Here is a 22,787-nt window from a genome sequence, read left to right on the forward strand (position 1 = left end):
GTATTTGTCCTTTCTGTCTCTCACTTCAATCCATCCCATTTATTCCTTACCAATTTAACATTCCCAAAGAAACATTTCTGTAACAATATTTTAAAGATTTTCTTAGTAATGCCATATCATACAAATTTCTCTGCTTTGGGGGTTTTGTGCTCTTTATGCTTTGATCTATCTGCATGGCCAGGTAGGTAAGCACTCCACTGTCTCTTCTTCCAGGAGAGGCCTGGGGTTTGTAATATGTTTGCACTGCCTAGAGGCACGGGCATCTGAGGGCTTTCTTAAATGTTTGTCTAGAGGGTTTGAACCTCACATAACACAACAAGAAAAACGAAATAGAGAATCTAGCCTAGGACATCCACCTCTGTAGATTTTTTAAGTGAAAGAGGCTATTAAATAATTGGATATGGGCCACATTTGTTAAAATAAAAGCCCTTTTGAAAAGATGACAATGAAGGCAATTTCTGCAAAGTAATGTACATTTTCCCATTGACTTTTACTAGTGTGCAAGAGAGATGCTGTGCAATTAATTTTGTTGACCATTCTTGGAAGACTTCCATCAATACACACCCTCAAAGTAGACACCAAATGCCTTCTCTGACGTAAATATAGAGATGAAGTGAGTTTCCATATAGTGAGTGGCCTGCAAAAAGGGAAAAGTCCTGCTTAGAGCTCTAAGATATGATATGATTCCTCCCCAAACTTGTTACCACAGAAGAAAACCAGGCTCTCTTTAAGCATGAAGTTTATTTCTTTATACTTTAAAACACAAAAACATTAGGGAACAGTCTAAAATTCAAACAATGATATGATGGTATCCTGGCAGTATAGAGTTATTATTTGCTGGGCTAGGAAAAAGGAAGGCAATTGATTTGTGAGTACTTGGTCTATGTCTAGGCATATTTTCTCCACTCCAAGTCTCTTCAATTTGCAGTAGTCCAAGCACTGTGAATAAGGCATGGAGTTGAGATGCTTATGGGCATGGGAAGAAGACCTATTTGACATAACAGGAAGAACAAAAAGCATGAGTTACTGTGTCACTTGCAGGAGGCCTCTTAACCCTTTGGATACTTTCTTCTGAGCATTTTCATGTTTAATATGAGAAGGAAGAACATTCCTGGGTGTGTTAATGGAAAGCCTTTTACAACCCATTGTTTATAACATGGGAGCTGGATCCAACCTTCCCAAGTTTAAGATTCTGTAATGTTTCAAAATTTTACTGATTGATTTTAAGCACACGTGTGTTTTGCCTGCATATGTGTCCGTGAGCCATGCACATGCCTAGTATAGGTGTCAGATCCCCTGGAGCTGGAGATACAGATGGCTGGAGCCACTATATGGGTACTGGGAGTTGAACCCTAGTCCTCTGGAAGAGCAGTCAGTGCTTTTAACTGCTGAGCCATCTCTCCAGGTCCAGATTCTGTGATTTGTTTTTTTGAGACAGGGTTTCTCTGTATAACATCCCTAGCTGTCCTGGAACTAGCTCTTGATCTCACAAAGATCTGCCTGCCTCTGCCTCCTTGTAGGATTAAAGGTGTGTACTATTACCACCCAGCAGATTCTATAATCTTAAAAAAAATTTTTTTTGGTTGTCTCATTTAAAGTTCTGAGATCTTCACTGTATTGTGAATGTTGGTTGCATTAGTATTCTGTATGGAAAGCTTGAACAATCTGCGGATAGCCATTTTTCTCTTATGTAGAGTTCTTTTGCATGTTTCCTGGTCCCCATGTAGTTTAACTATGGCCTATGCCACAACTTCTCAAATGGTGGGTCATGTGCCCACATGCAATTTTGTAATGTAATGTGGGGTTGGTGGAAATTTAGCAATAGTAAAGGTTTATGGCTACACAAAGACGAAGATCTTAATTCAGAATCAAACACATAATGAATCCAAGGTGTTTCTAGCCACACTTGCCTTTATGGTGTCAAACAGCTTCACTGCAGCCTTGATTCTGAACACATAACACTAGCACTCAGTACTGAACATACCACACAATTGTCAATGGATACTGTTTGAAGTACATCCACTCAGGTCCGAGATCACTATATGTTATAAGTTGTAGTGTATTTAATTGTGTTTAAATACAATTAAACACTGTGGTGGTTTAAAAGAAAATGGTGGAATAGCGATTAGGAGGTAAGACTTTGTTGGAGTAGGTGTGGTCTTGTTGGAGAAAGTGTGTCACTGAGGGGCTGACCTTTGAGGTCTCTTATGCTCAAGCTACTCTCAGTGTCACAGTCTACTTCCCGTTGCCTGCATATCAACATGTAGCAGTTGCCTCTCCAGCACCTTGTCTGCCTGCACACCTCCATGTCCCACCATGATGGTAATGGGTGGAACCTCAGAAGTATAAGCAAGCCACCACAATTAAATGTTTTCTTTGTCAGCATTGCTGTGTTTATGGTGTCTGTTAAATGTTCTCTTCATAACCATTGCTGTGTTCATGGTATCTATTTACAGCAATAGAACCCTAACTAAGACATATACAAAGTAGTTTGTTCTTATAGAATGGTTTAATGATAAGAAACAAAGACTTTTAAATATTTTTACCATCATTCCTCAACATGTACATTTGGATTTATTGTGGTAGAATGTTTAATTTTAAAATTGATGCTTAAGTTGCTGGCTTTAGTTTCATAAAGAGTTATTAATTGAATTTGGCCTAGAATAATGGTATTATTTCCAAGAATCTCTGAAATGACTGTACACATATTTCTTTGTACTATTTATGTGAAATGGTCTTTCTCAGCATCAACAATTATACAATAAAAATATCCATGAACTCTGTAAAGCAGTTGAAGATGTGCTATAGATCAGTTGCTCATCTTATCACTATGACAAAATACCAAACAACAGCAACTTGGGGAAGGGCTTATTTTGGCTTATAGTTCTAAGGGTACAGTCCATCATGGTAGAGAGTGATCGGTGGCAAGAGCAATAGGTAGGAGCTCACATTGTTTCTACAGTTGGGAAACTGATCATTGAATCTTGATATTCAGATTGCTCTCACCTTTTCACTCAACCTGACAGGTAGGGTGGGTTTCCTGCCTCTGTTAACTTAATCTAGATGACCCCTCACAAATATACCCAGAGATCAATATACTCCATCACACTCTATAGCTCATAGCACCAAATATTCAACAGAGATTTGTTATTTATGTAAAAACTAACAAGCAAACCTATATAATTATTATGTAAATTTACTTTAATCTTCAACAAATAGTGAAATCATAATGGAATTATGGAATTGTTTTATAGTAAGATCCTTCATAATTTATTATTAGTGAATGTTTGATTTGTTATATACATGACCGGTTACTTAAAATTTTTCTTGGGCAAAAAGGGGTATGAGTAGGAACAATACTTAGTGTAAACGTATAGTCTCTAAAGTCCTTTGATTAAACAGCCCCTCCAGTTAATAAACGGTAACTTTGGAGTTGGGATGTAGCATCACAGCATAGTGCTTATCGGGTATACATAAAGCCCAGCTAGGCTCAATGCCTAGCACTGAAGGCATGCTTCTTTGACTCTTGTATGTCTTATAACAGATTGCTAATAATTACACAAATAATATAACCATTATACTCTTTGGACATGCACATGAATCTACATACATATATATAAGATGAAACAGCATGTTAAATGTCTTGGGTAGTGTCCTACTTAGGGTTACTATTTCTCTGATGAAACACGAGAACCAAAAGCAAGTTGGGAGGAAAGGCTTTATTTGGCTTACACTTCTGTGTCACTGTTCATCACTGAAGGAAGTCAGGACAGGAGCTCAAATAGGACAGGAACCTAGAGGCAAGAACTGTTGTAGAGGCCATGGAGGGATGCTGCTTATTGGCATGTGACTTCCTCACCTGCATTCTCACAGAAACTAGGACCACCAGCCCACAGATGGAACTACCCATAACGGGCAAGACCCTTGCCCATCAATCACTAATCAAGAAAACGCCTCATTGACTTGCTTGTACTAAGATCTTTGGGAGGCATTTTTTAAATTGAGGTTCACTCCTCTCAGATGACTTTATCGTGTTTCAAGTTGACGTAAAACTAGCCAGCAAAGGTAGTGTCCTCTTCCCTCCCTCCATTCCTTCTTCCTTCCTTTGCTCTGAATCAAACTTAGGGCCTCAGCACACTATGCTCCATCCACTACCATTCAGCTCCATGCCCCTAGCCTGGGAATCTTAGCATCTTTCTATATTTTTATAACATAATCCTAAAATAATATTTTCTTCCGTATCCAATGGATTGACTTGGATGCCCTACCTCTAATCCCACTGATCTAGACTCTGAGATTTAGAATCTTTTGACAAAAGACATGCTTTTGTAAAGTGCATTTAAAGGACTCCTTCCTGATACCCTGAAGATGAATTTTTCATGCTTGCATAGATGGCAAAGAATAAAAGGATGGCAATAGAGACATAGACAGGTGACCCAGGAAGTGATCTCACGAAACTGAATGCAGAAGAGGGAAGTTGTGTGAGGAGGCCATGACTGGGAAAACGGAGAAGAGAGATGGAGAGAGAGAAAAGCTAAATCAAGAGTGAGGGAAGTCTAGAGGGGTACAGGAAGAAATTAGGGACTAGGCAGAAAGAGCAAGGACAAAATTGGGGGTAAATAACTGGCAAGGGGCAAAGAAGGCAGATTCTAGGATGACAGGCTATGTCACAGATTGAGGTACAAGATACTCACTTCCAGTTTCATAGCCAGTATCTTTGTCATATGGATTAGCAGAGTCAGTGAAAGGAAAACTGGGCAGTCTCAAAGGACAGATGACTCTGCATACAACTCAGGTGTGTAGGGTGACCTTGGTCCTGCTCATCAGAGGTGGAAATGTGTTTAGACACTGCAAGGACAGTGAACCTTGCTGAACCAGGAGTGAATTTCAAAGCTAAAACTGTAAACAGAATGATTCCCAAGCAAGGCAGGAAAGAATGTTCTGGTAAATAGCCATCCCTGTGACTATCTTCAAATGACCTACTACAGTGTTAGGAGCTTTTGGTAGCAGCAGGAAAGAAACTATGGCTGCGGGGGCTGCAGCCCTAGTTCAGAGATAGGGTGCTTGCCTTGCATATGTGGGGCCTTGGATTTGAACTCTAGTAGCTCATAAGAAAAACAAAACACCACTGTGAGTGATTGAAGACAGAGGAAGCTTCCTAAAGCCACCCAAAAGTCACGACTGTCCAGTGTTGCTCTATATATCTCAATAGAACACTAGAAAGCACAAGAAGTCACTCTGGGGAAAACAGAACTTCAGAGCACAGTAACAGAGTGTCTAAGTTACATCATGGGAGGTGGTAGATTCTTGGAGATCACACAATGCACTGCTTTTCTTCTCCTTCGAGGTATACTGAATCCCTCCAAGGAGAAAACAGTAATGGCAAAGCTCAGGCATAACACTTTTGGCTCTCTGGAGAGCCAAAGAAGTCTTCCTGTCTTTATAGCCATGTATTCATCTTCCCCTCCAGCTACGTGGCTTCTTTCTAATAGGAACCACTCTTCCAGCAAGGAAAATAAACTCCATGTATGCTCCAATATGATCAAAAAATGATTAAGATCACCTGTGAACATATTAGCTATGATTTCACTTTGAGCCTGAGCACAGACACTAACTTTTAAGATTATCATCAATTACCCCTGGACCTAAATAACCTTTTAAGATTATTATCAGTTATGTGCTTCCCTGCTCCCCTATCCAACCTTCCTTTATCCCAATCATCCAGTTTCCCAAGTTCCCCCCAACCTCCCCTTCTCACTTTTCTCTCCCCATCTCCCCTTACCCCCCTCCCACCCCACCCCCAAGATCCCATTTTTTGCCCGGCAATCTTGTCTACTTCCCATAATCAGGAGGATAGCTATATGTTTTTCTTTTGGATCACCTTCTTATTTAGCTTCTTTAGGAAATCAAATTATAGACTCACTGACCTTTATTTATCTCTAGAAACCAATTATGAGTGAGTACATCCCATGTTCATCTTTTTGGGTCTGGGTTACCTCACTCAGGATAGTGTTTTCTATTTCCATCCATTTGCATGCAAAATTCGAGAAGTCCTTGTTAGGGAGCCATCTTAGGGTTGGCAAGAGACTTGGTGCTAGAGGGGCTCCCAGGTGCCCAGGGCGATGTCCCCAGTTAGTTCCTGGAGCAGCTGAGGACAGAGAACCTGAAATGACCCTATCCTATAGCCATACTGATGAATATCTTGCATATCACCATAGAACCTTCATCTGGAGATGGATGGAGATAGAGACAGAGACCCACACTGGAGCACCGGACTGAGCTCCCAAGGTCCCAATGAGGAGCAGAAGGAGGGAGAACATGAGCAAGGAAGTCAGGACCACGAGGGGTGCACCCACCCACGGAGACAGTGGGGCTGATCTATTGGGAGCTCACCAAGGCCAGCTGACTGCGACTGAAAAAGCATGGGATAAAACCGGACTCTCTGATCATGGCGGACAATGAGGGCTGCTGAGAAGCCAAGGACAATGGCACTGGGTTTTCATCCTACTTCATGTTCTGGCTTTGTGGGAGCCTAGCCAGTTTGGATGTTCACCTTCCTAGACCAGGATGGAGCGGGGAGGACTTTGGACTTTCCACAGGGCAGGGAACCCTGACTGCCCTTCAGACTGGAGAGGGAGGGGGAGAGGAGTGGGGGGGGGGGGGAAAAGGGAGGTGGGGAGGGAAATGGGAGGCGGGGAGGAGGCGGAAATTTTTTTTCAATAAAAAATTATATTAAAAAAAGATTATTATCAGTTACTCCTGGACCTAAATAACCATCCATAATTACCAAAGGACCTTTCCTACCGCCCTTCCTACTGCCACTTAGCAGCTACTTCCCTCCTCAGACTCAACCTCCCTTATTCCCCATCGAGGGGAAGAAACAGGCGAAGATCAAGCCCATCGTTTCTGTGAAAGATTCAAAGGCTTTAAGGACAAAGTTGGTGGTAACGAGAAGGAAATAAGTGTCCAAAAGTTATGAATTATTTAAGAATGCCCTTATCTTGGTGGAACAGATTGATGGCAGAAAGAAAATGATTTTTTGGCCAAATATCTTGTAAGTAAAAAATAAGAAGTGATCAGGCAAAAGAAGAGTCAAAGTAAAAATCTCAGAGGAGTTAGAGAAATCCGGATCCCAAAGCAAACAATAAGAGCCAGAAGGTGGAACCCTGACAACCAAATGGGATCCAATGAACACGAGGAAGTGCCTGCCCTGGATTCTCCTTTTTTACTGTTGCTGTGTCCTTTGTGCGTAGGAGACTTACACAGCTTTATAATGGTCTCATACCTAACACCGGACATGTCAAGAAGGACTGGAACTACACATAGTCATTTGGCCAGTCCTTTATGAAACAGTTTATTATGCTTACCAGACACGCAAGGTATAAGACAGTGTCTGTCCTTCAGGTGTTCATAACACTGGCCAGTGCTAACAAGCGATTAGTTTGCTGTAATTCAACATAAAGTAAAGATGATGGAGTAGATAACATCAGCCTTATGGCTCATGGAACGTTGATGCTTGTCTTTAGTTTTAAAGGATGAATTAACAGAAGCAAGTTAGCAGAGAACAAGTACAGCCAATGAAGGGATAGCAGCCTCAGAGTAGCAGTATCAAAACACATACCTGGTTCTGAGAAATATGTTATATATGTATAAATATTTTACGTATGTATACTTAAAATTTTGTCTGTTTCCTTTGTGAAGGGACAAATGTTGTGTAGTGATGAGAGGAAATGCTGGGGAGGGACTTAAAGGCCAGGTCTTGGAGGATTTTGAACATTTAGTAATGAAAGTTTTTATTGGGAATCTATAGGAGTGGCTACTGAAAGATTTTAAGCAAGAGTTTCATAATGATATGTGTGTTTTGGAAAAATTAGGGAAGCACGATGATTAGGACAGAGTGAGGTAAAGGGCTGGGAGAACAAGCTACACTCAATGACAGTAATTCAGGCAAGAATCAACACAAACCGAGGTCAGATAAGCTAGCAGAGAGAAAACTGAGTGGTTAGCAGATGGATTAAGGTAGCTAAATTGACAACAGGTTGAAGGGGTTGGTGGGGAAAGGAAACACAGGGACAGTTGCTAGCTTTCTAGTGTAAGCAATTGTTTGATGTGCCATTTGCAGAGACTGCTTGGATTCCCCTAGGTAAAGGTCGTTTGTCCATTTCATGATTTGGGAAGCCATGTCCTACACAGCTTGAGAGTTTATGATGCTTCAGTTTCCTGAGAAACTGATCTCAAGTGACCCAAATTCTTGTTGTTGATCTCCATCCTGCTGCTGCTCCCCCGATGCAAAATATATTTACCCAAAAGTCCAGAACCCAGATGCACTGTCCTCTAGTGGGTCGGTTTATTCTCCTATGAACAGTTGGTATTCCTTGTATCGGTTGACTTGTGCCATGGCTACGGACATGACTCTCCATTTTTCTTGTGAAGTAGCCAGTTGCTGTTACATCTTTCCTTCCTTCCTCTGTCCCCCATATACTCCTGCATTATCCTCTTAGATTTCCTGTTGCTCTAATCTCATCATCCTGTTGGATCATATGAAAATGATCCTGAAGATACAGTGGATAGTGAGGAGTTTACCATGTCGTACATAAACAGCAGAAGGCTGTGAAAACAGGTAAAACTCTGAAATAATATTAAGAACAAAACAAACAACAACAAAACAAAGATCCTCCTCACACCCCAAATTTCAGACAGACACACACTACCAGGCACTAATACACAGGCAGTTTTCCAATCCTGTAAAGGAAAAATGAAAGGGGTGGATGTCAATCTAAAATGCTTTGGTTAATCAAATCACAGGAAAACAAAATAAAAATAAAATCAAGAAAATAACTGAAAAGAATGGTTCCTCTGGATAACAAACTTATACCCAAGAAAGAAATTTGAAAGTCAGATATTAAATTTAAGTGTCTAGTTTTGTTTTAAGGCAATAAGTTTTATTTAGCACAGGGAGATATGCCATCTTTAAAAAAAACTGTCCTTTCTTTAGTAGGCTAAGATTTCAGTACTAGGAGCTAAGCAAGTCATGTAGCACAGTCTCTATGAAAAAAAAGCACAGTGGGGCATTAGAAAGTACAACACAATTCCTCCATATTTGGCTAGAGCTTTTACCAGGCATGGCATAATTTGGAGACATCAGTCAAAGATAGCTGCAGCCAAAAAGGGTTGGATTGCTGCTTGTAGGCATGTTAGGTGTTGTGGAAATATCTCAGTCAGTTCAAGAGGCCTTTGGCAAAGGAAAAGTACATACTGCCCAGCAAGTTTTGTAGTTGATGTCTCTTCAAGGCAGGAGGCGGCCTGCCAGGGGCTGCAGCGTTGCTCAGAAGTGACCCAATCTTCTGCTTCCTCCCAGCTGGAGAAGAACAGCTTGGGATCCAAATGGGGCCGTCTGCTCAGCTAAGGAAAACAGTCTCAAATCTTTCTGACATCTGCACAAAAAACGGACCAAGAGGTTGTCCCACATGGTTAATAGTGCTGAGGCCAGATTAAACAACTCTGCTTGTTCCTGAGAATTTAGGAGAGCTGGGAGGGTGACAAAACAGGACACAGAGGTTTTGTGGCATTAAGCACTTATGTTCCCAGCTTGTCCTAAGAGCAGGGGCCTTACCTGTTTGTAAAAATACATTCTTTCTCTTTCCTCATAAATCACAGGTTGGTGCATTGCAATAATCCTGGCAAATAGGCTCAGATATCTCAGACTTGACAAACAGACATTAAGAACACAAGTAATTGTGGAGCCTACGTCTTCTTAATACTGAAATGCAGCTGTGCACAGTGAGAGCTCACTTTCCGCTGCCCCTGTCCAGCAAGCACTCACATTTGCAAAGAAGTTAGACTTGGGCTCCAAATGTTCGGAACCCAAATGTGGGTTCCTCAGAGAATGTTGATAAAATCAAACCTCAGCCTGGGGGTTAAAGAGTGAGGTAGCTCCAGGCATGTGTGCCTGGTGGAGGACCGACCTCTGGAGGACCAGTCTCTGGAGGAGCAGATTCAGTCACTGTTGAATGATTCCAAAGCCTAAGTGGTTGAGGGTTCCTCAGTTCCCTGATGCTTGAGTCTTATCACCCTGTCCCAGCCACAAGTCATCAGGAAACACTGTTTGCTGTCAAACTTCACATCTTCTCTGCTTCCACATGGGCCATTTTGATTTACCATGTCCTTGCAGTGATAAGATCCATCACCTCAAAGGAGATGTGCAGGAAATGCCCAGAAGACACAGACTTGCAGTGAATATGTGGACATGGGCTGAGATTCACGGGTTATCAGTGAATGAGGATACATTTTACTCGTTGTAGTAGCAAAACTGTGGCAATACAAACATTCACATACCAAGAGAATGAAGATATGAATCCAAAGATACGTTGTGGGGTAATTTTCCAGTAGTTTTAAAAGTTAGAATGGATACATAATAATTCTGATCTTTAGTATCTATGTAGCTATCTGCACAAGAAACTTTAAGTATTTTCAAGACAGCTTTGCCTTTATGAAGTGGCAAAAATACAGAACCTAAAGTTACCAGCAAAATGGACAGTCATTCAACTAGAGGTCGAAGCAAAGCCCTTAAGGATTAACACACAAAGACACACACACACACACACATATACATACATACACACTCAAAACCAACCAACCAACAACAACAAAAATTGAAAATAAACACCCTCTCCCCAAAACATTTCAATTCTATTTGGGAAATAAATGTTTTTAAAAATGAAGAGTGAATGTATATATGTGTGCATACACATGACTGAATACATGTAGAAAAGAGTTACAAAGACAATAGTGGTCCTGAGAGAGCCTCAAGGGGACCTTTGCTTTGTACTCCTCACATTGATGGAAAATGAATTGGGGCCAGCAAGATCGCTTGGCTGCTAAAGGTGATTTCTGCCAAGATTGACAACTAGAATTCCACCCTGAAACCCAAATAGTACAAAGAGAGAAACAACATGGTACAAAGAGAGAAAAAAAGAGAGTTCCGCCCCCAAGGCTCAAATGGTCCAGAGACTTGTTATCTTCTGACCTCCACATGCATAAAGTGCCCTCCAACAAAATAAATCAATGTAAAAAAAATCCTTTTAAAAGAACACACTGGCTTTGGTGGCTACAATAAACACAGCTTCACCAAAAGGTAGGAGTAGGTAAGCGAATGAAACAAACAGGTAAGAAATTAAAAGACCCACACAATAGCCAGGAATCTGTCATCAATTTACTGTGCGAAGCCAGGAAGTCATTGTCCCTCTAAATTGGTACAGTCAGTGGACAAGATGAACAGCTCCCTAAAAATGCCTTCCTTTTCTGATAGCTTATGATTTTCTAAGTTCATGTCTTTAATGGGCATGATCCTTTCTGATGAAGAGAGGGCTTTTATTCTTTTCCCTCAGACTCTGGCATAGTTTGACATTTCACTTTACTGCAAATGGAAGATAATGAAAGAGAAGGAGGAACGGTCACCATGTTCCCTCTGCCTATGTGTTTGAAGGTTTGCTTGACCCACTTATGCTACTATCTTCCTCTGACAGTGTAAGCGCTTTCTTTGGCTTATTTGACTTTGATGAGAATGCAAGCATAACATAATTTTAAAAGTTAGAAGATCTAAACTTATGGCACGATGGCCTTAAGTTCTGCGGGGAATCTACCTATAATTTTAGTAGAGTGGATGGCCTTGAATACATTTTCTACATTATACTAAAGACACAGGTTTATTTAGTGAAAATAAATGGTGGCTAAATATACATAGGCACTGACGGAAATGTGCTTATTGTGATTTACATGGCATTCTGTATGGATGTGTAAAATGCATTTTAAAACCTATCCTTTATTTTAATAGAGTATCTGCAAACCATTTTTATAGTTGCCTGCATTTCTGGACTTTACAGCTTCCCCACCCTCTTGCTTCTACCCCCAATAAGCCAGTGATTTGGGAGAAGCTGCATCCCAATCTGTAGATAAAAACGGGATCACCTGTTCCCTAGAGTGGCAGAGAGAAACTAAGTGGATATAAATGAGCTATGAAATTCCCCACGTATCTACAAACATTATCATAATCTGGTTCTGCACAATCTAACTAGCTCTTGGAAACACTCCAATGACACTGTGGGGGAGCCTTGGCATTAAGTCAGTGCAGGAAACTGCTTCATGGTCCCTCAGAGATTTGACCAGTCTCTTTCTGCTTATTAGTAGTGAACAAGGTTCCTGCCAGCTTGTTCTCATCACTTTGCTTGTGCTATGAGGTCATACGAGTAAATTCTATACTATTTAATTTTAAAGGAAACATATAAAACAGATAACATCCTCTGTGACTATTTGTCTTTCAGCAACGCAATAAGCAACTTACTCTTGCTCCTTTCTCAGGGGAGCATGTACAGCCTCCACTGCAGTCTTGGCTCCTGCATGGATTTCCATAGGACGTCTTCTGTCCCTATTTAAAAAAGAGAAAACCATAGTAGATCATGTGAACCAGGGAAAAACATCACCCCAGGGAATCTAACCTTTAGTCACATTCCTCTTCACCAAGTAATGGACTAATGATTTCATCCAATGATGTCATTTGAAGGAAAGACTCATCTTATGTTAGTATGATGGCTATTCTAAGTTGTCAGTTTGACTGTATCTGGAATGAACTATAATCTAGCAGTGGAGGGCACATACCTGTGATCTGGATCTTAAGTCAAGAATACAACATGCCTTTAACCCAGATCTTGAGGCAACAGGCACACCTTTAATCTGGGCCACACTTTCTTCTAGAAGCCTAGATAAAGGCAATGGAAGAAAGAAGGATTTGCTTTTCTTTGCCTGCTTGCCTTCCCTTGTTAGAACATCCAGAAGACCAGCTGAGACATCATGGGACTGAGCAGATACTAGATTCTTGGACTTGCCATTCACAACCATTGTTGGACTTGTTGGACTGCAGCCTGTAATTCATTCCTATCTATCTATCTATCTATCTATCTATCTATCTATCTATCTATCTATCTATCTATCATCTAATGTGTATATGTGTGTGTATATATACATATGTATACACAGAGAGAGAGAGAGAGAGAGAGAGAGAGAGAGAGAGAGAGAGAGATTAATTCCATACATTCTTTGACTCTAGAGAATGCTGACTTGCTGACTAGCATCCTTTTAGGTAAAGTCTATACTTCATCAAATAGCCAATTTGGTAGCTGGTTAAGAAATGATGATACAGACATTACCTCATTAGTAAAAATTCTGGTCACAGAATACAAGAGAATATGTGTTATGTGGCACTCGTGTGGAAGAAGTTGTCCAGAGATTTATGGATTTGTACTTATTGGCAAAGCAATAGTTGTAGATAATTACCCGGGGAGAATATGCTAGAAAAATAGTAGGAGATGAAAATAGTCACCCTGAACCCTGCTCTCATCTCCTCAGGGTCTATTTTCAGCAGATCATTCAACCTTATAAGTGCCTCTCCTGTACCTCATGAGTCAGATTCAAATTGCTCAAGGACCATCCCACAGCATCCTGGGCACTCTTGAACTTCATTGTCCCCTCTACTCTGCTTGATGACGTTGATGATGATGATAATAATGATGACTAATTGAAGTTCTACGAGACCCTCAAATAACCTGATATGTGCTCATGCTGTCTAATCTTTTTTTCAGTCTCTCTATGGCTGATGCAGCTCTAAGCACATGCACAGGCATTCTCTATATTCTAAAAACTCAGCATGTAAATTGGATCTCTGTGGACTAGAGTGAGTCCCGGGGTACTCGATTAGTCGCTACAGAATGGGTTGCTATAAAGTGGTTTCCCCTGGCATTTTGGCACTTTCTTCAAGTCAGCTCAGTACCTTCCCTCATGCCACACTATCAGACAGCATGGAGTCTTCTCCAAACACAGCTTCGTGATCTTCAACTTCCCTGTTAACAGAACCACAACTTCTCAAACTATAGACTGTGACCTCATCTGGGGTCATGTGACAGAGAGTGGTCACAAAAAGTTTCGAAACAATACAATGATTTTCAACATGCAGCCACTAAAAACGAATTCAGAATCAAATATGCAACGAGTCCTAGGTGTTTCTGGCAGCATTCACCTGTGCTGTGTTAGTGGCTTCACTGCATGTGAACACACAGTATAAATATGTTGCTCTTTACATGTCTCCACACTGCCTGAGAACCCTCTGCACACATTCAAAACTACTACACATGACAAACTGCAATATTTTCATAGAACATGAAAAGTTTCCCACTTTTATAGACATATAATGACTTAATTACAGGAAACAATGACTTTCTACTGAACTACTGTTCCCGGCCATCATTACTCAGCATGTATCAGATCAGTATGACTTTGGATCTCAGCATGTCAGAATGTTTGATTTTTAAAATTCCTCATTTAAGTTGTTGACTTAAGTTTATAAATAACCATTAAATGAATTTTGACTTGGTATTAGGCACACACTCCAACAATTTCTGAACTGGTCCTAAATATGTGTCTGCTATTTATTTGTCCTACACATTTATGCAGTGTAGTGTTCTCAGCATTAACAATTATAATACCAAAAAGTTGATCAACTCTGAAAATCCTTGAAGATGCTGTATATCCTGCATTACAGAATACTCTATAGAATATTTGTAAAACAAATATAAGTAGTATACCTCTTTCTCTAGCATGCAAATTTGCTTTCATCTTAAAAACCATCGTACCGAATAATTACTTTAAAATAAAATTTTAGTGATTTGATTTGCCACTGGATCAGTGTCACTTCCTGGAATGTTCTTCTCCAGATGGTTTTTCTTTATTTCTGGCTTCTTTTCATAAGCGAGGTCTCAGTTTGTCTGTTCTCACTCCTGAGAACTCACCTTCAGGTGGTCCCTAGTTACTTCCTTTATTACATATATAGCATCACACACTATCTTCCCCCACTAGAACACAAAATCTGTTTCATCAAGGAAACGTTGTCTTGGACAACGTTGTAACCTCGATGCCTAAAGCAATAGATGATGCTCAAGTAATGGTTGATGAGTATCGGATGAAACCATGACATGAATCAAGACTGTTCTCAAAGTATTTTAACATGCGGGCCGTAGTGTTTTTAAAGTCCTTTTTTTTTTTTTTTTACTAGAGCCTCAATTCAAGGACTCATAATGGAGGAAAACTTTCATCCTGACCTTACCACCCTGGAAAAACAGCTAAACTTGAATTCTAGCTAATATATGCAACACAAACTGTATTTCTAGAGTGGATTTAGTATCATTTGACGTTTTGTTGTTGTTGTTATTAAATAATGGTCACTTTTTCCACAAGAAAGGCATATTTATGAGCTGGTCTCACACTTCCCTCCCTCTGTGTAAATGTGTGCCTTTTCCTTATTCTCAGAGAGCACAGTGAATTTTTCAGATGGTCTCTTATCTCTTTAAACATTCCCACAATACTTTATCGCCAAAACACCTCCATAATAAGGTAGTGAGGGCAGAGCTATGACAAAATATTACTATTTTAGATTCCAAACACCTTCACAACATGAGATATTGTATCTATCTTCTATGCTTTTGACATGCTAAGTGGTACCTTACACTTTCCAGGTGGCCCTCCACCTTACAGTATACACTGTATAAAAACGGGCAAGTTTTTCATGAGAGCAAGATCAAAGGATACTTTGAGAGGAGGCAGCTTGGAGCTGGTAGAGACCAAGAAGAAAATAAAAATAAAACTAAGAGAGCAACTCATTTCTATTACATGTATGTATTATATTCCTTCGTAATCCTTAAAAGGAAGTGATAGGTTTGATATAGTGATTTTAGATTTCACGCTGGATGTCATATTGTTTCATATTGAACATTCTTCTTTTTAGGATAATGATTATTTAGTATTTCCTTGCCCAAACATTCATACATTCTAAATCACTCTTTAGGGAATGTTTATAAACTCATGGAAAGAGAAAACAGCCATACATGCTATTAAATGGAGAAAGCTACACCTTTCAATTGAGAGTACTCAACAGGTTTATTTTGGAACTAGGTTCCATTTCCATATGGCATCTGTTTGGTCTCCCATAAAAATTATCATATCAGACTGGGGTTGGGGGTAAGCCACAGTGAAAAAAATGGTCTATAATACATAAGAGCTTCTATATTTCTACTATAGGAGTCATGGAGCTCAATAAGATAGGAGAATAAAATACCAATGATAGTAGCTAAGCAAAAATACAAGGAGCAGAAGCTAAGGTTTCCTAGGAATTTTCCAGAATAAGCTGACAGACAGGGAGGCATCACTGTTCTCTGTCACTGGAGAAAGTAACCAGAGAAGCCTCATTAGTCATGAGGCAATGGATGTCAACCTGTAATGTGAGCCCTGTCAGTATCCACAGAGGTCTTCAATTACAGTGAGGTGGGCGGAGTTAAAGCGCCAAGCCTATCCTCTATCCTAACTTGTATGGGGCCACTCAAATCTCGGTTTTCTTAGTAATCCTTTCTACCATTGAGTACTCTCAACTTCCACTGAAAAATCCAATTTTCCATTTACACCTACAAAAAATTAAAACTATGAAGACTTTGGGAGATAGTCTAGGGCAGTGTTTCTCTAAAACTCTACCAGACCACCATCATAACTCCTATTTCAAGTATTTATTCTTTTCCTTTGTAGTCCTGAACAGAAAACAATAAGAATAAGTTATTATAAGAATGCAAGAGGTCTGATCTGGTGGTACAGGACTACAATGCCAACTACTCGGGTAGCTGAGGAAGGAAGATCACAAGGTCAAGGATAGTCTGAGCAACTTAGTGAGATCTTGCCACAAAATTAAAAAAAAAGTAAAAATGGCTTAGAGATATAGCTTAATGGTAGAGTGTTTGTCTAGTGCATGCAAGGCAGTGGGCATAATGCCCAGGGACAAAAGTAAAACTTTATTGATATCTTGAAATCCATATATTATGGACATTATATGGGTCACTTAAAATAAAACTATATGTATTTTTGATATTTAAAATGCATCCCTAGCTATAATGGAAAGTACAATGAAGTAGTCAGAGACTAAGAGCTGTATATAGAATCAACACAAACATGACATCGTGCTGAACTGGTGATGCTGGGCTATGGTATTGGTTACTCAAATTTCAAGACTTTAGTTGTGATTGGTGCAGTGAGTCGCTGAAGCAGTAAAGAGCTCATGATAATACTCTGGAAAAAATATAACGTTGATTTGTTAGCTTTATCGAGGAACACTAATGCCACTAAAAATCATTTCAATATATAAAATGTACCTATGTAATGGACTCTGATTATTACAACCCATTTTCACTTGCATGAATGTAGGTCATAACTCATCATAGTATACAGGGCCCCAAACTATTAAGTGCCACTTTGGCTAGCATTTAGATAAGCAAATATGGTCCACCCTTTCCAAACACTTTGTAAGTGCAGAATCCTTGTGTAAGAGGCTCTAATGAAATTATTTTGACCTGGGACATAATGGGAAGGACCATGTGCTAACACTTGTGATCTTAATGCCATTCCCATCCCACTACTCCACATGCCATGGCCATAATCACACTTCACATCTTCCCTAGACACTTCAACATCAGTGAAAAGCTACAACACTCAAGGTTCCGGTCATTGACCAAGCATTACATGTTGCTGTGGGACAATCTTTCCAAAGGTCCTTAGATTGTGAAGTACAACTTGTTTCTTTATCCAGATGATGTGGGATACCCCTCTGTATGCTGACTATTTCTGGGAACTATACTAATGGATCAAAGCATTAGGAAGGTTGAGAACCACTGCTCTAGTAAAGCAATTAATGTGAGCTATTTGTTGGGTGATATACACCATGCAAGAGAATAAGAAAAGATAAAGAAATAGGAAGTATCATAGTCAGAATGCTGCTCTGTTGGGAAAATCAGAGGATATCTTGCTTATGAGGTGACTTATGAGCAGAAAATAGTGCTTCTTACAGTCTTTGGACCAGCATCAATCATCTCTGGGAGTTTCCAGGAAATGAACAGTTTTGTTTCCTTTTGAATTTATAAACATGAGAAAACGAAATGTCTTGATTTCTTCCACTACCAGCTTACGAAACCTGAGATACTACAATTCTTTATTACATTTATAATGTCATTTGAGATGATGAGGTTTTGGAGATGAAAGCCTTGGTTGTTTTAATAACAAAAATCAGTTTAAATCCTCTATGTCTCAATGCCTGGCATTATTTTTCAGGTCTTTCTGAGGTTTAACATAATACCCCTAGTAAAATGGTGGACATATATAAGATGCTCAAAATGTTAGATGGGATGAACTTTAGAGTAACAAGTATTGTACAGGGGATCCATAAGAGGGGCTCACTCAATGATCAGTTCTCTCTAAATGTGAGGAAATGCAGGCTCCGCTATTATATGACTTCCCAACACAGAGAGTCAAATACAAGTTGTGATAAGAAACCAGGTATTTCTATCTCTAGTCCCTTTTTTTCCTCTTGGATTTATTGCAACTAGCTTTAAGATTATTCTGAAAATGAGCAGCCATGGAGAAGGGAAAGAAAGAGATACATCTTTTTATGCAGTTTTCAAGACTACATTAATTACTTCACATTACCTTACCATTGGTGCATTTTCTTGCCAGCTTTCATATTGAGTCCCATAACTAATTTTGAAACAAAAGAATTTCTATTTGTCCATTTTCTAGATAAAATAAACAACACCAACACCTATGAGTTTCAGAGCTGGTGACAAAGTGAAGACTTGAGGCTAGGTTTTCTCTTTGCAGTTCACAGCTAAGTGTGTAAATGAAAAAGATATTACAAGACAGTAAGATACTCTTTTATAATATCCATTCTCATCCAGCAGTGGTGGCGCATGCCTTTAATCCCAGAACTCAGGAAGCAGAGGCAGGTGGATCTCTGTGACCTCCAGGTCAGCCTGGTCTACAGAGCTAGTTCCAGGACAGTCCCCAAAGCTACAGAGAAACCCTGTATCAATCAAACAAACAAGAAAAAAAAACATTCTCTACTTATGGGCCCAGGGTCCAGGATTCAAGAGAAGCTTCCTGGACTGCTTTGCACATATTCCTGGGCCCACATTCATCAATGTTAACAGCATGAACATCTGCAATGCACTAAGTTAAATAGTTCACGGCTTTTATCTCATAGAATTGTGGGACAGGCACTGTTACTATCATATTTCATAGAAGAGAAAACTGAAGACCTAGGAGTTAAATGGACACCTGCCCAAGGTCACAGGGTTTCAATCCTAAATTTGGTTCTAAATGCTGTTCTGCTAAATCAGATCCCCTTTAACAGCATCCCAATGTTCCTCAACATTGTACTAATAGTACAGAGAATCCAATATGACTTTGAACAGTTGTAAAGAAAAATCTGCTCAATGAAATATAAACAAATACACATGCTAAACCACACTGAGTTCTATCCCAGGTTTAATGTGTATTTCCCTTTGAAGAAAAGCTCCCCATGATTTTATGAATGAAAGTCTGAGAAGAGAAGGAAGTGAGCTGTGGGAGCTGGCTCCTCACCAGATGGACTTGTCACCCACGTTTTATCTTAAAGAAGAAGCCGACACCAGACGCTGCTGAGTAGTTCTTAAAGGCACTTCTCTCTAACATCTGCTCAAGTGTATTCACTCCATACACAAACATAACCGACAGGGTCAGGGCATCAGAGAGAAATGAACATTCTTGATTGCATAGGAAAAGCTTGACATATCCAAAATGAGTTAGGACTCAGAGGGATGTAGCATTGCTTGAAAAGAACTTAAAGTTGCCTAGCAAGTGCTCAACACACAATCTAAATGTTGCCCATAATGTTTGAAACAGATGATACTTTCCCCTTTGCCAATATTGCTGAGCATCCATGAAAGACGACATTTTCTTAAGTCTAGATACTGGTCACAACTGAAGGATGCTCGAGTGTTAAGGTTGGAAGATGCCTGAGAAGACAGGTCCCATAGTCTGCAAATAATTAGAGTGACTATATTTAGCAAATAAAAAATTAGAATGCCCTCACAGACTTCAAAAGAACAATACTCAACATCGTATAGAAAAATGAAAACCCAGGATAGCCAAAACAATCCTGTACAATAAAGGAACTTATGAAGGCATCACAACGCTGACTTCAAACTCTGAGTTACAGTAATGAAAACAGCCTGGTATTGGAATGGACTCAAATTGAAGAACCAAATATTAATCCACACACCTATGAGCACCTGATTTTTGACAAAGCAGCTAAAAATATAAAATGGAAAAAAGGAAAGCATATTCAACAAATGGTGCTGGCATAATTGGATATCAACATGTAGAAGAATGGAAATAGATCCATATCTTTCACCATGCACAAAACTCAAGTCCAAATGGATCAAAGACCTCAACATAAAGCCATACACACTGAACCTCATAGAAGAGAAAGTGGGAAGTACACTTGAACACACTGGCACAGGAGACCACTTCCTAAACATAATCTCAGTAGTGCAGACAGTGAAAGCAACAATTATAAATTGGACCTCCTGAACTGAGAAGCTTCTGTAAAGCAAAGGACACGATCAACAACACAAAATAGCAGCCTACAGAATGGGAAAAGATCTTCACCAACCCTATATTGGACAGAGAGCTGATCCCCAAAATATACGAAGAACTCAAGAATCTTGGCATTAAAAGAAAAAAATTATCTAATAAAAATCTCAAAGGGTTGAGACTGTGTCTTATGGAATAAACTTACATAAATGCTTAAAGAATAAGAACTGTGCTAATAGTATTGGAAAGAAAATCAAGGTATTATGAAAGTTGAAAATTTAAGACATGAAGACATCAAAATTGTTCCTTCATTAAAAAAATGAATATTAGTGAGCTAAAGAGATAGATCAGTATCAGTAAATTTTCTGTTGTATGAGCATGAGGACCAAAGTTTTAATCCCCAGCACCAACATACAAGGTCAGGCAGGGCACCACATGCCTGTAATCCTTGGTAAGGTGCAGACAAACAGATCCTTGAAGCTGTTTCCAAAAATCTGGTAGAGCACAATTGATGAAGACACTCAGTCAACTTCTGGCCTCTGTGAGCATGTGCACTGACACACACATACACACACACACTGAAAGCTATTGAGTGATGTGGGATTCCCCTCTGTATGCTGTGAATACCATTGGTTAATAAAAAAAACTGTCATGGGCCTGTGCAGGGAATAGAGGTAGGTGGGGAAACCAGGCTGAATGCTGGGAGGAAGAAGGCAGAATCTTTGAGACGCCATGTAGCCCTACTAGAGACAGATGCTGGAACCTTGCTGGTAAGCCACAGCCATGTAGCAATACACAGATTAATAGAAATGGGGTAAATTAAGATGTAAGAGTGAGCTAATAGGCCAAGCAGTGATTTAAATAATATAGTTTCAGGGAGATTATTTTGGGTCTGGACAGCTGGGAATGAATGAATGGCCTCCCTACAACAATTGAGTGCCCAGTTTGTTTCAGACACCTGACCTGAACTTAGGTGCAGACTTGGCGCCCTGAGCTCAGGAATTTCTATTTGACACTGGAAAAGCAAATGATACTCTTTCAAGGATATGGGAATACCCAATCTGAGCATCTGGCCTCATTTGTGGGACAGGAGACGTTTTATCTTAGATAGTGTGGTATGAAGTTTTAGGAGGTGCCAGCTAGGTCAAGGGATGAGGCAAGACAAAACTCATTCCAGGAAAGAGAACATTACATGCAATGCTCTTGGTTGACAGAGAGCACACTATGCAGTGAAGAGGTTAGAATAACTGAAACAAGAATGGCAAGGGGAGGACGACAAGAGTTCATCTTATATAGGAAAGCAAAAAAACATTGTATGCTTAATACACCACAGGGAAGAACTGACTAATTTTCATAGGAGAGCAACATGGTCAGATTGAGTTTTTCTAAAAGGAAAAAAAAATAACATGCTTCTGGGAGTGGTATGTAGAGTAGAGAGGAAGAGGAAAAAATTAGGCGACTGCTACTGATATTCATGTGAAAGAGAGTGGCAGCCCAAGTAAGGGTTATATGGAGGTTGGTTAGAGAGAGGAAATGGACCTATGTAATATTGAAATAGAAGGGATGCAACTAGAAGCTGAACAGGGTTGAACCAAGATTTCCTTACATCAAGATCACTTCACTGCTTTGAAGACAAGCTTTAAGGCACATTTTCTGAATATGAAGGCATAATATTCAGCACTATAGGAAAAGATTGTTTTTTAAAAATCATTTAAAAAGACCAATGGAACTGTATAGAAGACCCAGACTTTAATCCACAAACCTATGAGCACCTGATTTTCGATAAAGGAGCTAAAACTATACAATGGAAAAAAGAGAGCATCTTCAACAAATTGTGCTGGCAAAACTGGATGTCAATCTGTAGAAGAATGAAAATAGATCCATGTCTGTCACCATGCACAAAACTCAAGTCCAAGTGGATTAAAGACCTCAATATCAGTCTGAACACACTGAACCTGATAGAAGAGAAAGTGGGAAGTACTCTACAACAAGTGGGCACAGGAGATTGCTTCCTACGTATAACCTCAGCAGCACAGACAGTAAGGGCCGCATTGAATAAATGGGACCTCCTGAGACTGAGAGGCTTCTGTAAAGCAAAGGACACTGTCACTAAGACAGAAAGGCAACCCACTGACTGGGAGAAAATCTTCACCAACCCCACAACTGACAAAGGTCTGATCTCCAAAATATATAAAGAACTCAAGAAACTAGACTGTAAAAGGCTAATCAACCCAATTATAAAATGGGGCACCGAGCTGAACAGAGATCTCTCAACAGAAGAAGTTAAAATGGCCAAA

General features: G+C 39.8%; 1 protein-coding gene across 1 annotated transcript in view; it reads right to left on the minus strand.

Annotated features, from left to right (window-relative positions):
* The window catches only part of Col4a6 (collagen type IV alpha 6 chain), a 298,496-nt gene that overhangs the window by 154,039 nt on the left and 121,670 nt on the right, over window positions 1-22,787 (minus strand). The window contains exon 3 of the mRNA XM_050124047.1: window positions 12,341-12,424. Within this exon, the coding sequence (XP_049980004.1) occupies window positions 12,341-12,424 (84 nt within the window). The remainder of the gene's footprint in view (window positions 1-12,340; window positions 12,425-22,787) is intronic.

This window comes from Alexandromys fortis, unplaced genomic scaffold (genome assembly GCF_014885135.2).
Source record: "Alexandromys fortis isolate MF-2015 unplaced genomic scaffold, M_Fortis_MF-2015_v1.1 scaffold_195, whole genome shotgun sequence".
Classification (NCBI taxonomy): Eukaryota; Metazoa; Chordata; class Mammalia; order Rodentia; family Cricetidae; genus Alexandromys; species Alexandromys fortis.